Source organism: Natrix helvetica (assembly GCF_964273705.1).
Source record: "Natrix helvetica genome assembly, chromosome: 2".
NCBI lineage: Eukaryota > Metazoa > Chordata > Lepidosauria > Squamata > Natricidae > Natrix > Natrix helvetica.
The window spans coordinates 139676084-139692042 of NC_138552.1; the positions used below are offsets into that span (position 1 = coordinate 139676084).

The 15959-nt window shown below is 42.5% G+C and overlaps 1 protein-coding gene across 2 annotated transcripts in view; it reads left to right on the forward strand.

Moving 5' to 3' along the window:
- Window positions 1–11268, forward strand: part of ATP7B (ATPase copper transporting beta) — a 64234-nt gene extending 52966 nt beyond the window's left edge. For both annotated transcript variants that reach the window (XM_081943523.1, XM_081943522.1), the window contains exons 17-21: window positions 638–780; window positions 3831–4034; window positions 4149–4266; window positions 6082–6184; window positions 8538–11268. In XM_081943523.1, the coding sequence (XP_081799649.1) occupies window positions 638–780; window positions 3831–4034; window positions 4149–4266; window positions 6082–6184; window positions 8538–8793 (824 nt within the window). In that variant the 3' untranslated portion in view covers window positions 8794–11268. The remainder of the gene's footprint in view (window positions 1–637; window positions 781–3830; window positions 4035–4148; window positions 4267–6081; window positions 6185–8537) is intronic.
- The last annotated feature ends 4691 nt before the right edge of the window (window positions 11269–15959 follow it).

A 15959-nucleotide genomic window follows, 5' to 3' on the forward strand; every position in this document is an offset into this window, starting at 1 on the left:
TGAAGGCCTGAGGCTCGGAGTCTTTCAGAATACCAGCTTTGCTGGCATCTTCCTTTCCAAAGGACATCATGCTAACAATTGACATTGTTCTCACTGTGGTTCATGTCTTATGGGAGGTGCCAATCATCTCCAAGCCTTACTCCTGAATCGCCCCTTTTGTCTTAACTGTTCTTGTCTTCTGGCAGCTTTGCACAATTTGGAGGAGTCTTCCAAACCATTGTGAGAATGGGGCCCATCTGCAGGATGGAGCATGGCAACAGAAACATAACTAGACCCTGCTGTAGTGGGGCAGAAGAAGGTCCCTGCACTGGTGGACCTAGCCAGCTGACACTGCCCAGCCATGGCAGGTTTCCATATACCAATGGGTATTGGGCCTTCCTGGACCTCCCCATTCTGGGATAACCCTGTGTAGTTGCTTAACAACCTATGTGGTCATTTAGCAACAGGGAGAGCTTAGATTGCAGTCGTTGAACAAGGCCATCATGTGGGCACCTTGCTTAATAATCATTAAAACTTACAACCAAAATTCCAGGCTCGATGGTGATTTCACATCAAGGACTATTTATACTGTAGCTTTCCAGAGAAGCCATGACACAGAGATCTCATAAATGTAAGTAAAGATATGGTTTTTTTGTAGGTGCACTTTGTGGCATGATGGCAATAGCAGACACAGTCAAGCCAGAGGCAGTCTTAGCAATGCACATATTGCAGAATATGGGAGTGGATGTGGTGCTTATCACAGGAGACAATAGGAAAACAGCCAAAGCAATTGCAACTCAGGTATGGTTCCTTGTCGAAAAGGTATCCAAGAGAATTATTAATCTTTGTTGGGCTCATTGAATGGGTGCCGAATTGGAAGGTAACCATTCCTTTCATGTTTCTTGGGGGTTCTTACAACATACAAAACTGATTTACATTCTACAAAATTGATAGAGCGTGACATCAAAAATGGATTCAGCCACCATTAACAGGCTGAATGGTTCATTGAAAAGAAACAGGTAATACCGGTTTGAATAAAATTGAGAGGGCATACAATGCCATCATTAAAAATACGTAATAATTCTTTATCCGACTGTTCCTCAAGATAAATCAGGAATATAACACATGTTCCCTTTGCCAAAAGGTTCCACGAGACATTGTAGAAACGGACTCATTAAGGTTTGTTACTTCATGAGAATTTAAATCCAACTATCCTTATTCTAGCCTATCAGTCTAAGCTAAGGACATGCAACATGGTATTCTCAAGATGTTTTAGAGTTTGCTTTCCTTCTCATCATTTGAGGGTCCAGATAGATCATTCCTAGTCCAAATAAAAGGTTCAATCAGTAATCTTCCAAGCAACCAGACAGAGAAGCCTAGAAGCTAAGTATAAACTCTTTGTGTAAATGGCAGCTCTGGAATAGGGCATTTCCTTCATACCTAAAGTTACTAGTTTTCTAAAAAGAACACAACAATCCAGTACTGTACAGTATCTAAATCTGAGTACTGAATTGTCCTTTGCAACCTTGTTTTAAGATGTGTTATGGTACTTTGTGGAACTTTCTGTGCATGTGATAATATTTTTATAGCAAAGTGTAAAAATTGCCTCTTACAGATTTATATATTTAATTTATAGTATTTTATTTCTGCCTTTCTTCATCCTCCCAGAGTCTTTGAGAAACTAATATTAATGTATTTCCCATTTCTGAAAAAGAGGTTGAATATTTGAATACTTGGAGGGCTAGAAGACCTCTAAGGTTCCTTCCAACTCTGTTATTCTATTCTGTTCTGTTCTATTTGGAACTTTACTTTACTTTACTTTATTTAAATTTAGAAACCGCTCCCTCTCCCCAAAGGGACTCGGGGCGGTGTACAGTCAGGGTTAAAACACCATATACATACATATACATAGAGGAGGCGATATACAAACTGTACAGTAATAATAAAATTAGAGACAACATTAAAATCTACCCCAAAAACTACCCCATAATTAAAAAATAACTGCCAGGAGGATTAAAGAATATTACTATGAATGGGCCAGGCCAGCTAATTGGAACAGGTGGGTCTTGAATTTCTTGCGGAAGGAGCGGAGATCAGTGGTGGTTCTAATATCGGGGGGGAGGTCATTCCAGAGGGTTGGGCCCATCACAGAGAAGGCCCTACTCCTGGGCGCCGCCCGCTGGCATTGCTTGGTAGACGGCACCCGGAGGAGTCCCTCCCTGTGAGAGTGAATTGGTCGCAGGGATGTATGGGGTAGGATGCGATCCCGCAGGTAACTAGGTCCTGTGCCATGGAGCGCTTTAAAGATGGTAATCAACACCTTGAAACGCGCCCGAAAAACCACAGGTAGCCAGTGCAGCTCGCGCAGGAGAGGTGTTATGTGGGAGTATCTAGTACTCCCCATGATAGCCCGCGCGGCCGCATTCTGGACCAGCTGCAGTCTTCGGGTGCATCTCAAGGGAAGCCCCATGTAGAGAGCATTGCAGTAGTCCAGACGAGACGTCATCAGCGCATGAGTGACTGTGCGAAGAGCGTCCCGGTCCAATAGGGGGCGCAATTGGCACACCAGGCAGACCTGGTGGAACGCCCCCCTCGCCGCGGCTGCCACATGGTCATCCATCGACAGCCGGGCATCTAGGAGGACGCCCAAATTGCACGCCTGCTCCACGGGGGCCAGTTGCTCGCCCCCAATAATAATAATAATAATAATAATAATAATAATAAATTTGAATTTATTAGCCGCTCCCTTTCCAGGCAGGACTCGGGGCGGCGTACAATGGGCATATAGAACATAGAAACATGTGTACAAACACATAAACATACAAAAATACAGAGACACACATGCACGGAGGAGGTAACCAATTACAACATTTAGACAGTTAAAATCCCCATTAAAATACCCCAATTGTAAAAGACCCAATGTACAATTAAAATTTAAAATTTAAAAAGACAGTCAGGAGGAGTGAGAAAAATTACGGTTGAGCCAGGCCAGATAATTGAAAGAGGTGGGTCTTCAGCTGTACACGGAAGGAGCGGAGGTCGGAAGTAATCCTGATGTCACGGGGGAGGTCATTCCACAGGGCTGGGCCCATCACAGAGAAGGCTCTGCTCCTGGGTGTCGCCCCCCGACACTGTTTGGCGGACGGCACCCGGAGAAGTCCCTCTCTGTGTGAGCGAATTGGTCGCAGGGATGTGTGGGGCAGGATGCGATCCTGCATGTAACTAGGCCAGCGATGGAACCCACTGGTTGAACCGGGGTGCCGGTAGCCACAGCCACTCCGTCTTGGAGGGGTTGAGTTTGAGTCTGTTGCTTCCCATCCAGACCCATACGGCTTCCAAGCACCGGGACATCACTTCGACGGCCTCGTTGGGGTGGTTCGGGGTGGAGATGTACAACTGCGTATCATCAGTGTACAGATGGTATTCGACCCCGAAACCACGAATGATCTCACCCAGCGGCTTCATATATGTGTTGAACAGGAGAGGCGAGAGGACCGATCCCTGCGGCACCCCACAAGTGAGCGGCCTCAGGGTCGACCTCTGCTCCCCTGCCAACATGCATTGCGTCCGGCCGGAGAGGTAGGAGCAGAACCACCGTAAAACGGTGCCCCTCACCCCCAACCCCTCCAGACGGCGCAGTAGGATACCATGGTCGACGGTATCAAAAGCAGCTGAGAGGTCTAATAGGACCAGGAGGGAGGAACAACCCCTATCCCTGGCCCTCCAGAGATCATCCACCAACACGACCAAGGCCGTCTCCGTGCTGTGACCGGGCCGGAAACCGGACTGGCGCGGATCTAGATAGTCAATTATCATATTGATTCAAACAAGAAGTGTTTTTCTGTATCTAGGTTGGGATCAGAAAAGTATTTGCTGAGGTTCTTCCATCTCACAAAGTAGCCAAAGTCCAGGAACTCCAAACCTCTGGAAGAAAAGTTGCCATGGTTGGAGATGGGGTCAATGACTCACCAGCGCTGGCCCAGGCTGATGTCGGCATTGCCATTGGGACGGGCACAGATGTCGCCATTGAAGCAGCAGATGTTGTGCTGATTCATGTGAGCTTCCAAAATGTAAAGTGATGATTGGGGGGGGGGGGGGATTCCTAGGACTTTTAGAAGTTAGAACAAAAAAAAAATCACCCTCATTTTTTTTTTTTTTTTTTGGTGCAGAGTAATTTGCTCGATGTAGTTGCAAGTATCCATCTATCCAGGAAGACAATGAAGAGAATCCGAGTAAATCTATTCCTGGCCTTAATATACAATCTCATTGGCATACCTATAGCAGCAGGTAAATTATTCATACTATGATTCTCAATGGGTTGGTGGAAGGTACCGTAAGTAAGCGATGTCTTATTTGTTTAAAAACTTCACAGTGGGATTGTTTTTCCTGTTCTTTTAAGAGCTGCCTTGTAACATTATAATAATAATAAATAATAAATTTTATTTGATTAGCCGCAACCCTCTCCCGAAGGACTCGGGGCGGCGTACAATCAGAAGGATAAAATACACATAGGACACACATACATACGAAAAAAGGGCAATTTCATTTGTGCGTGGAGGAGAGTAGACTTGTAAGTGAAAGACAATAAACACAGCTAAAAACACAATTAAAACACAGTTTAAAATCCCCTTAAATAAAATTGCTAAATTAAAAACCCCTCAGGAGCGTAACGAAGTCATGGTTGAGCCAGGCCAGATATTTGAAAAAGGTGGGTCTTGAGCTTAACACGGAAGGAGCGGAGGTCAGTAGTGGTCCTAATATCCGGGGGGAGGTCATTCCACAGGGCTGGGCCCGCCACAGAGAAGGCTCTGCTCCTAGGCGCCGCCCCATGGCATTGTCTAGTGGACGGCACCTGGAGAAGTCCCTCTCTGTGCGAGCGAATAGGTCGTAGGGATGTGTGGGGCAGAATACGATCCCGCAGGTAACTAGGTCCTGAGCCATGGAGCGCTTTAAAGATCGTAATCAAGACCTTGAAACGCACTTGATAGACCACAGGAAGCCAGTGCAGCTCGCGCAGGTGTGGTGTCACATGGGAGTACCTGGTGCTCCCCATAATCACCCGCGCGGCCGCATTTTGGACCAACTGTAGTCTCCGAGTGCATTTCAAGGGAAGCCCCATGTATAATCAATTATTTGAAAGCAGAGGAAGGAGACAGAAAAATGTAAGGGAGGGAAAGTCGCGTCACAAGAGATTTTTGATTTTGCAGAGTGCTTAAAAAGGAAAATGCACTGCGTTGAAAAAGCTTTTGGCTTAATTCATAATATACCCTTCAGCAGCCTCAATGTGGTGCTGCCTAAGCAGTTGGAATTAATGCCAAAAATATTATAATTTACATAGCTTTTGCTGATCCTGTTTGATGATGATGACTAGGACTTTGTGAAAATGGAGGTCCAATGCCTCAGGAAGACAACAAATTCACTGACGTGAAGTCCCTCTAATAATGGAATGCCAGTTCCAGTTGAGCTCCAGTTGTACTGAACTAATGTTATTCTGAGCATGGAAAATAGAAAGCAAGCAATAAACTTGTGGGAGAAGAAATACACGAATACCAAAAGTAATTTGGTTTTGTAGTAAGCTCCTCAGCTTTGAGCAAGCAGGTGATAAGAAAATGATTTAAGACTAAATTCTGCATTCTTAAGAGTTGCTTGGATATAACTTTACAAGGCAGTTCTCAACTTACGTCCACAATTGAGCCCAATATTTCTGTTGTTAAGTGAGACATTTGTTAAATGAATTTTTCCCCATTTTAAGACCTTCCTTGCCACAGTTGTTAAGTGAATCACTGCAGTGGATAAGTTGGCAACATGGTTGTTAAGTGAATCTGACTTCCCCATTGGCTTTGCTTATCAGAAGGTCTCCAAAGGTGATCACATGACCCCGAGATGCTGCAACAATCATAAGTATGAACCAGTCGGCAAGCATTTGAATTTTGATCACATGATCATGGGGATGCTAACAAGGTTGTAAGTGTGAAAAAACAGTCATAAGTCACTTTTTTCAGTGCCATCGAAACTTTGAACGGTCATTAAATGAAGTGTTGTAAGTCGAGGACTACCTGTATTTAGTCAATATTCTAAATCTTGTCTATTTTTTTGTGTCAGGGGTATTTATGCCTTTAGGACTTGTGTTACATCCATGGATGGGGTCAGCTGCAATGGCTGCATCTTCGATATCCGTATTGCTCTCTTCGCTGCAGCTAAAATGGTAGGTCAGCTCCCAGTCCTGAATTAACATGCTCTGCCCAGAGTCATCAAATAGAATGGGAGTATCCTTTTCCTAAAATTTTAAATCTAGGTCCGGGATGGCGAACCTATGGCACGCATGCCACAGTGGCATGCGGAGCCATTTGTCAGGGGACGCAAGGAGTTGCCCTGTCAGCTGGCCAGTGCGCATGAGCGCGCTGGCAAGCTGAGTTCAGCCTTTTTTAAAGCCATTTTTCGCCCTCTCCAGGCTTCAGAGGCTTTATAGGAGCCTGGGGAGGGCAGAAACAGCCTCCCCGAACCCCCCGGAGGCCTCCAGAGGGCAAAAAACGACCCTATGAGCAAACCGGAAGTCACTTCCACTTTGCTCATAGGGCCGTTTTTAATCCTCCGGAGGCTTCAGCAAAGCCTCCTGAGGGCTCCTGAATGCTCCGGAGGGCTAAAATCGGCCCTACAAGCAACCTGAAAGTGACTTCTGGTTTGCTCGTAGGGTGGTTTTTTGCCCCAGAGGCTTCAGGGAAGGAGGGCAGGGGATAGGCTGTTTTTGCCCTCCCCAGGCTCCTATAAAGGCTCTGGAGCAGTGGTGGGTTTCAAAAAATTTTAGAACCTCTTCTGTAGGCATGGTCTGTTTTGTGGGAGTGGCTTGGTGGTCATGTGACTGGGTGGGAGTGGCTTGGCAGTTGTGTGACTGGGTGGGCGTGGCCAACTTGCAAAATGTGGTGAAACTCACTTAACAACACTCTTGCTTAGCAACCAAAATGTTGGCTCAGAAACTCTGGCATTTGAAGCACGCAAGTCTTAAAGCTGTCAAGTTACAAGACCCTTGCACTCCTAACCCTTTAGAAAAAAACCCCCAGGGGTGTGCAAACCTGACAGATTTAAGACTTGTAGACTTCAACTCCCAGAATTCCTACATACATACATACATACATACATACATGCATGCATGCAATTTTTATGACTCACCAGCATCTGCATCTATAGATAAAAGTATGCCAATAAAATGTACATTCATTTCACTGTCTCCCATCTATGATCCAGCTAGAAGTATTCATCCATCTACGATTTTTCCCCACATTTAAAATGACCTTCATCTTGACAATATTCATGTTACATTTAGCATAAAAGATAGGTAGTGGAAATTGCATATCAAACATTTTGTATATCATCTTAAAACATGCTCACTAAATATTGGAATTCCATATGATACCAAACAGAAAATTCTTTTTCCTATAAAAAAAATTGTACTGAGAAAATGGAATTAATTCATTGCATCATATTGTTCTTACCTTGATATGTACTTTAAAAAAAAATTAAGATGAATGAATGGCAAAAAAATCCCAGAAACTGATAAAAAAACCTTGCAGTCACACATGATTGCAGGACATGATTGCAATCAGTTTTAAATTTGAGCCGGTTGCCAAGTGCCTGAAATGTGCTTATGTGACCATGGGGGTGAGGGTGGAGGGGCAACATTTTACTCTAAAGAATGGCTCTGTGAACTGTAATGCACCATTCCAAGGCTATCTTAACACCAAATGCTCATTAAACGACTGGTCATAAGTTGAGAATTAATTTTACCACTTGACATGTTTTTGCAAGACAGGATGATATTGGTGATGATGCAGATGGCGGCTACTGCATCCACTTTACTTCATGTTTTTCACAAGTCAAGTGAAAATCAATGCCCAAATATCCAAAATCAAGACATGGATTAATTAACACATCAAAAGCTCTTCTGGCTAGACAAATCTAATCCTTACATTTTCTTCAATTCAGCAGTCCCATTTCTTAATAGATTCATGATTCACAGGTTACAGGAAGTCCTTCACCTACAACTACAATTTACCCCAACATTTATGTTGTTAAGTGAGATCTTTATTAGGTGAATTTTGGCCCATTCTACGACCTATCTTGCCACAGTTGTTAAGTGAATCACTGCAGTTAAGTTAGTAACACGGTTGTTAAATTAATCGGCCTAATCACATGACCCCAGGACACTCTAACCGTTATAAATACAGGTAGTCTTCAACTTTTGACCATAATTGAGCCCAAAATTTCTTTTTTCAGTGAGACATTTGTTAAGTGAATTTTGCCCTATTTTACATCTTTCTTGCCACAATTGTTGCCAAGCATCTAAATTTTGATCCCGTGATCATGGGAATGCTGCAACAGTCGTTGAGTGTGAAAACAGCTGTAAGTCACTTTTTTCAGTGCTGCTGTAACTTTGCATGGTCACTAAATGAGCTGTTGTAAGTCGAGGACTACCTGTACTAATATTTGCTAGACTGCTGTCATATCCAACTCTGTGCTTTTATTGGATATCTCTTTGTTTTTTATTTGTTCTATTTCCATAGTTACAAGAAAACAGTCCTGGAAAAATATGAAGCTGAGGCTCAAGGCTGTATGAAGCCGCTGACTCCTTCTCAAGTTAGCGTCCATATTGGGATGGATGATTGGAGACGGAAACCTTCCAAATTAGCTACCTGGGACAGTATCAGTCAAGTTTCCCTTTGTTCCCTGACTTCAGATGTAGAGCGAGGAGCCTTGGAAGATGGAGCAGACAAATGGTCACTACTCACCAACAATCAGGATGAAGACCAATATATTTAAAGGATCTAATCTGATACCGAGCAGCAGCTTTCAAGGATGGGACTAAGAGAGGCTTAAGGGTCTGTTTCTGGAGCATCTAGAGAGGAGTGTATTTGGGGTGCACTGTGGTTCCTGTTCTCATCTGAATGGAGGAGTGTACCTTCATTTGATCCTGGATGGCTCCTGGATTAGGATATGGGCTAATTATAATATCTGCGTCAAAGAACGGAACAGTGTTTGCATTTCACTACCAAATGCTGCCATATTTACATCAAGTAATACAGGAGGGTCAAATAATACAGGGGATCTGGCATGTGTGGTGCTTAGATCTGGCCCGTGGGGCCGCTGTGGAAACAGCGAAGGACCGGCCCATGGTGCTTCTGCCAGCAGAGCTCTGTTTTCAGCTGTGACAGCCTCCTGCAACCCTCTGCCAGTGAAAATGGAGCTTGGGAAGGCCAAGCTCTGTTTTCACTGGCAAAGTATTTGGGCCACCATAGGCGCCCGCCCCCACACGAGTGATGTCCAGCTGGCCACCCCACCCCCACCACCCCAAAGTCAAACACAACCCTGATGCGGCCATCAATGAAATTGAGTTTGACACCTCTAAAGTAATATCAGAAAAAACATATTCTCTTAAAGGTCAGAATAAGATTGTTGAAATGAACGATCAGGCTGGTTGTACTTCAGGGTGGGGTATGGAGGAGAAGTAAGCATACTTTTTAGGGGTATGCTGTATTTTCATTTTTTGCAGTCTTAAAGAAGGCAAAGTAAAAGAGAAACCTTCAAGCTTATTCATATCATGTGCATTTTATAATATTGGATCAAGCAGCATATAGAAAGCTGTTCTATATATTTTGTCTCCTCTTAATGATGCTGAATCCCAAGTTCCATAAAAAGGGCAAATGTTTCTTAAATTTCAGAAGGCAACAAAAGTAGAGTACTGTTAGGCATAGGGGCAGTGGTGGACTTCAGTGGTGGGTGTGGCCATGGTGGGCATGGCCTAGTCGGCCTCCTGCACCACAGCAGGGAGGGCTTCTTGCCCTCACTGGGCTTCGGAGGCTTTTCTTGAGCCTCTGGGAGGGCCTCGCCAGGCTCCGGAGGTCTTCCTGAACTTCCAGTAGGCCTGTTTTTTGCCCTCCCGAGCCTCTGCCTGCGCCCTGCACTTACCTGCATCCAAAATGGGCTGCATGGAGACTTCTGGGAGGGGAGGGGTGGGCGGGGCCAGCCAGGAGTGGGATTTGGAGGTTCTCCGAACTGCACAAAATCTTAGAGGTTCTCCTGAACCCCTGCAAACCCCCAGCAGCCCACCCCTACATGGTAGTTCCCTAAACATTCTAATAATTTGTATTTATCTTTTTTAATACTGGAATTAGAGCAGTGGCTCAAATATTGAAAAATAGACTTGGAAGTTTTTTTCAAAAAAATCACAATGAAGCAAATTGCAGTAAATAAATCCATTCTTTTTCCTACGTGAAATTTTTAAAAAATATTTATATACCTCACTTGAAAATAATTATTTACAATTTCTAATTTCTTTTATAATTTCATCCAATTATTTATTGCACTTCATGCAGTATAGTTATCGTGGATACATAACTGCAGCATCTTACCTTAAAAAATAAATCCACACTTGCCATTTATTTATGAAATCTACACACAATTCAAATTACCATCAGAGGGGGAAGGGACAAATATGTGTAATGAACCTGGCACTCAGTCAAGATGCATCAAAAAAATAATAATAATGAAAGCTTTTGTATAATAGCAAATGCTGGGAATGTGGAAACTTAGAATGTGGAAAGGGGCAAGCAGTTAAAATCATTGCTTCACTATGAAAGCCTGTGCTGTATTTAATTAGTTGGAATTTATCTCAAAATTGCCAAACAAAGTTGTCCGGTGTGTAAGATTCGGCAATGGTGAATTGTGGAATTTTATATTCCAGAAATGGAATATTTAATTCCAGTGATTCCATCATCAAGAAATATCCATAAACAAAGAATAGAGATCAATGTTTCCATGGATGATTCTCTCCCAGCAGCATAAGGGGAACATTGCAAAAAAAAAAATGAGGGCTCCCTGAAATTGCAGCTCTTTTTTTCTACTACTGTAGTTGACCAGTTGCTTCACTTCCATCTATTGCATTGTAGTTTACTGAAGAAGCTTCAAAATTAGCCTGTAAATAACATTTGCATTGCTCTGTGAAATTCTCATTCAAAATTTGTTAAGGGAATGGCTACTCCAGACATAGCTACTTGTAGCAGCAATCCTGCACTTGTGGGCAGCTCAAATTCATTGTCCATTAAGATACAGTTAATCACGAGATCTGTTAGATACTTGCTCTAACTTCAGGGGTTTCCACCAAGGTCCTCTATTCTGGCAGGAACAGAGGTTTAATCCTATTGGTTGAAGGGTCTGACAGCTCCCTATAAAAGGGCTGCTATCAGACTCAACCTTCGCTGGATTGTTCTCACTTGTTGCACCTAATAAAGAGCTGTTGTTACCGTTAAGCCTGTGTGTGCCTCGTGCCTATCCATTACCCAATCTAACAAGATCATTCTCAGCCCCCTGTGAATATGGCCTGGATAACCTGCAGGTGAAAGAAATGTGTTACATTTGCATCTTCCCCAAGAAGTTTCTCTAGCTTTGAAAACTGAATAAAAAGGAAGACTCTTGAGAAGTATCTGATGTAACTTTTCCTACCATGTTTCCCCGGAAAGAAGACAGGGTCTTATTTTCTTTTGACCCCTAAAATAAGCGCTTGGCCTTATTTTCAGGGAGGCCTTATTATTTTTGTGGTGCAGGAAGCTGGGAGCGTGGCCACTTCATGGCTGCTGCTGTGTTGCAATATTATCCGGGGAGGTCTTGTTTTCAGGGAAACAGGGTAGTACAAACAAGAATAACAAAAATAATTGTTGGGTTAGCTAATTGCTAAAGCCTTATTCAAATATATCTCAGGATTGTGACATGTCTTCAAACCAAAGCAAATAGGTGCTTTTAGAAGAAGTTTGCTTCCCCCTGCTGGTTTTTTCTTTCTTTCAATATGTTATAATTTAATGTTGTTTACTGGAGACAAGGATAACGTCAGTTTCTGTATTCAACAAGAAGTATAACTTGGAAGCAGGCAAACTGCAGCTTTCCAGAGATTGTCTATTAACAATCCTAGCTACCTGCGGGATCGCATCCTGCCCCATACATCCCTACGACCAATTCGCTCTCACAGAGAGGGACTTCTCCGGGTGCCGTCCACTAAGCAGTGCCAAAGAGCGGCGCCCAGGAGCAGGGCCTTCTCTGTGATGGGCCCAGCCCTCTGGAATGACCTCCCCCTCGACATTAGGATTACCACCGACCTCCGCTCCTTCCGTTCAAAGCTCAAGACCCACCTCTTTCAACTAGCTGGCCTGGCTCAACCATAGTTCCATTTTAATCCTGGCAATCTTTTAAACTTGTAATTTTATATTGGGGTATTTTAATTCTTAATCTTATTATTACTATTTCTATGTACTGTAATGATTGTTGTGTGATTTTTATACCTCCTCCGTGTAACGTTTAATTGTATAATATGTGCTTTTTTATTTATTGTACGCCGCCCCGAGTCCCTTCGTGGAGAGGGAGCGGCTAACAAATCTAATCTAATAAATAAAATCTAATCTAATAAACACTCTCTGTAGTACAGCTCAGAGTCTGCGAGGCAGGAAGTGAAGTTCTCTATGATCGGGCAACTGCTAAAGACTTTGTGGACATTACCCTTTGCAGCATTGCAATCTCCTGGTATGAGTGCTTTGTGTGACTACTTCCCTAAAACTCCTACAACAAAAAAGTACTCCAGGACAATAAGTATTCCACAAGAACTGAGACACATCAATAAAAACATTATAAGAGCATATCTTTTTTTTTTAAAAAAAAACATCTTTTTGCCTGCCACTGGGCCTCACGAGTCTTCCCCACCCTAAAGCACCCCATGCTCCACTTCCTACTCCTTGGGGGTCCCTCCCCCACTTAGCCACAAAAGAGAGTTAAAGCCAGGCAGCACATGCTACCAGCATGTGTAAGGCTTCACATCCAATCACCTGTAGGACTCCACCTGCTCCTCAGTCAGCTTCAGGGCCCAGCAACACCCAACTGATGGGTTGTTACTTTTTTTTTTGCAGAAATGTGCCAGCTGTTTTGATGAAATGTGGGGCAAGGCTCAGCTTTCCTAAAGAGGCTGCCTCATGGCAAACTTATGTTATTCTGCAAGGAAGCACTATTATTGCAAACCTGTTCGGTGTATGTTTTTTTTAAAGGAGGCTGGATGGAAAGACAGTCTCAGACTACAAAATGTATTGCCCCCTCTCCTACAAAATATACTAGCTTTACTAGACAACAACCTATTTGTTCCTAAAGTCCACTTTTTGGAAAGAATAGTAGATTCTTGAAGTATAGATATATGATTATTTGTGATCTAGTCTGCTACTCCTATATTTAGATTAATTAGATCATAGCCACACATGTCAACCTTGTAAAAACATGTAAAAGGTGGAGAAGCTACTAACAGAAATGTGTTATCAAGCAGCCAATACTTTGACGAACTCCTTTTATCTGCACTTCAGTGAATTTTTTTTTCTTCTGTATTGCTTCTTCCTTGGTTTTTTTAAAAAATTAAACTATAGGCAGCTCTTATGCTTTTGGATCCCACTAGTATAAGGCAATCATTTTTCAGATCACTCATGCCACAGGATGACAATAACGGTGGCTAACATCCGCGGTGGCAGAATAGTCACAGAGTTTACCTTCATTTCACGCTCTTTCCATATTTCCTTTTCTTTGGTTCATTCCAGGCAGGGTGTTTTCATTCCACCTGCAAAATTTCATCCTATCTTTCCACTAACCTCAATATGACTGTGATGAAATCCGGGACATTTCCCCCCCACATTTTTCAAATGTTTCTGACCAGTCATACCGCGATGGTTTTCCTTTTCTTTTACCCTTGATGTTTCTGTTGCAATTCCAAGTAACAATATGCTGCAGAGGATGATTTTTTTTCTTCTTCTGCTCAATTGTGTCTGAATCTCAGAAACTGCCTGGACAAGTCCCTATATTTTTCTTAGTAAAGTTTTTCTAAACTGCTTTGCCATTGCTTCCTACAGCTAAGAGAAAGTGACTGGCATAAGGTTACCCAGTTAGCTTTGGGTCTAAGGCAGGACTAGAATTCAAAATCGCCCATTTTCTAGCCGGAAAACCTAACCACCAGAGTAAACTGGTTCTCTCAGATGAAAATTACATATAAAATCAGAAGTATGAAACTATTGGAACAATTGTGTAGAATACATAGGCTGTATAGCAAAGTTCTAGTTTTACATTCAGTGTGTCCCCATTTACACATTTGACTGATCAGTAATGCGGCTTATAGGTAGTCTTCAAGTTACAAATGTCTGCCCCTTACAGCTGAGCCACTATAAAAAAAACCCACCCTTAAGCAAGATTGCAGCTAAGGAAGATTGGTGTATAATGCATATAATCATTGATTCTAATGTTATTTTTTTCATTATTATATATATGCAGGGATATCTTTTCGACTTTACTTTTTATTGTAAACTATAGTACTTTTTATTTTAAATTATACTACATATAGACTACTTATTCATGATATATATATATATATAGTCCATAATACTTCTATTCATCTCCATGGCTGCTTCTATTTCATCATTAGCATGTTCTTTACATAGGTGTTGGCTATTTAAAACTCATGGGCACTTTACAATTCTCCATGAGGATGAGCTAGTCTTATTAATCTGCCAGTAGTATCTGTCACTTGAGAAATCTCAAGGTTCTACTTGCAGCAATAAACTCAACATACTCATGTCATGATGAATTGTTTGATCACTTTGCAAATACGAGAAAGACTGTAAGATCCAACTGACAGCACCCCTTTCAAGAGAAAAGGCATTTTGACACCTCTTGAAGCTTGCCAAAATTCCATTAAAAATCAAGAGTTTTTAAAAAGTACGTTGAGATTTTTAAACAGACTCTGCCTGGCCATCTGTCAGGGATGTGCTTACCAGATTCTTGAACTGGACAGTAGGTTGGAGTAGCTTAGCAGATTCTTGAACTGGACAGTAGGTTGGACTAGATGATCTTCATAGTCTGTTCCTGCCCTCACATCCTAGTATTATAGTCCACCACTTGAGCTATGCACTTTAGAAGCAGAAGGCAAAGTAGTGCAATATAAATTATTCAGACTTCCGAGTGGAACAATACCCTGCCTGAGTGGAACAATATCATTTTCCTGCCCCTATATCAGAGGCTTCAGTGTCTTGGTTTCAGTTTCGCCAAGGTGAGTCAGCCACTTACATTGGCATACTCATATTCGGTTTCGTATTCAGAGTGCAGTCTCAGAATACAGAAGTCATACATGGATACTCTCCGTTGGAAGTACATATGGTTTACAATGTAAAGCAGCAGTCCCTATTTTTTCCAGCTTGGCAGATGGGAGGGGAGAGGAGATGGTTCTGTATGAGCAGCAGGCATGCACGTGAGTGAATGCAGCTTCATTTGCACTTGCCACTCACATAAATGAATCTTTGCATGTATTCTAAATGGGTTGTGTGACCTGGTAGTGGGAGTTGGGGACTGCTGATGTAAAGTGACTACTCTCTATCTTCTTAAGCAGAAGCACCGGGACTCCCAAATCTTCTCCCTATCCGGCTTCCCATAGTTATTATTTATATCTGACAATATGATAAATGCTTGCTAAAAGAAAGCAAGGTTATGGCATACACTTGAAGGAAAACCAGGAAGCCTGCAATTGTGAAGTCCGTCTGGCAATAACAAAGAATGCTTATTCAAGTGTAATGAGCACATGTAAAACTCATAACAATTGGGGGGGGGGGGGTTAGAAAGCTGATAAAAGTAATAAAGCATTAAATACCTTGCAAACCTGAGCTAGAATTTAGGAATACAGATGGCCTGGAGCAAAAAAACGTGTATAACTCCTGAAGCATTTATTAGGCTTAAGAATAGGGACGGCTAGAGACCAATAGAATAATTATTAGAGCATTACTAAAATGTTTATTAAATGATATTTCTTATATATCCCATCTTATCCTGCCTTCTGCTTTAGTGAAAATGTATAAAGCTTTCTTAATTCTATTGTTCAAGCTCCCTTAGCATTTTGGGCAGGACCTCTTTTCTTGGAGCGCTTCAAT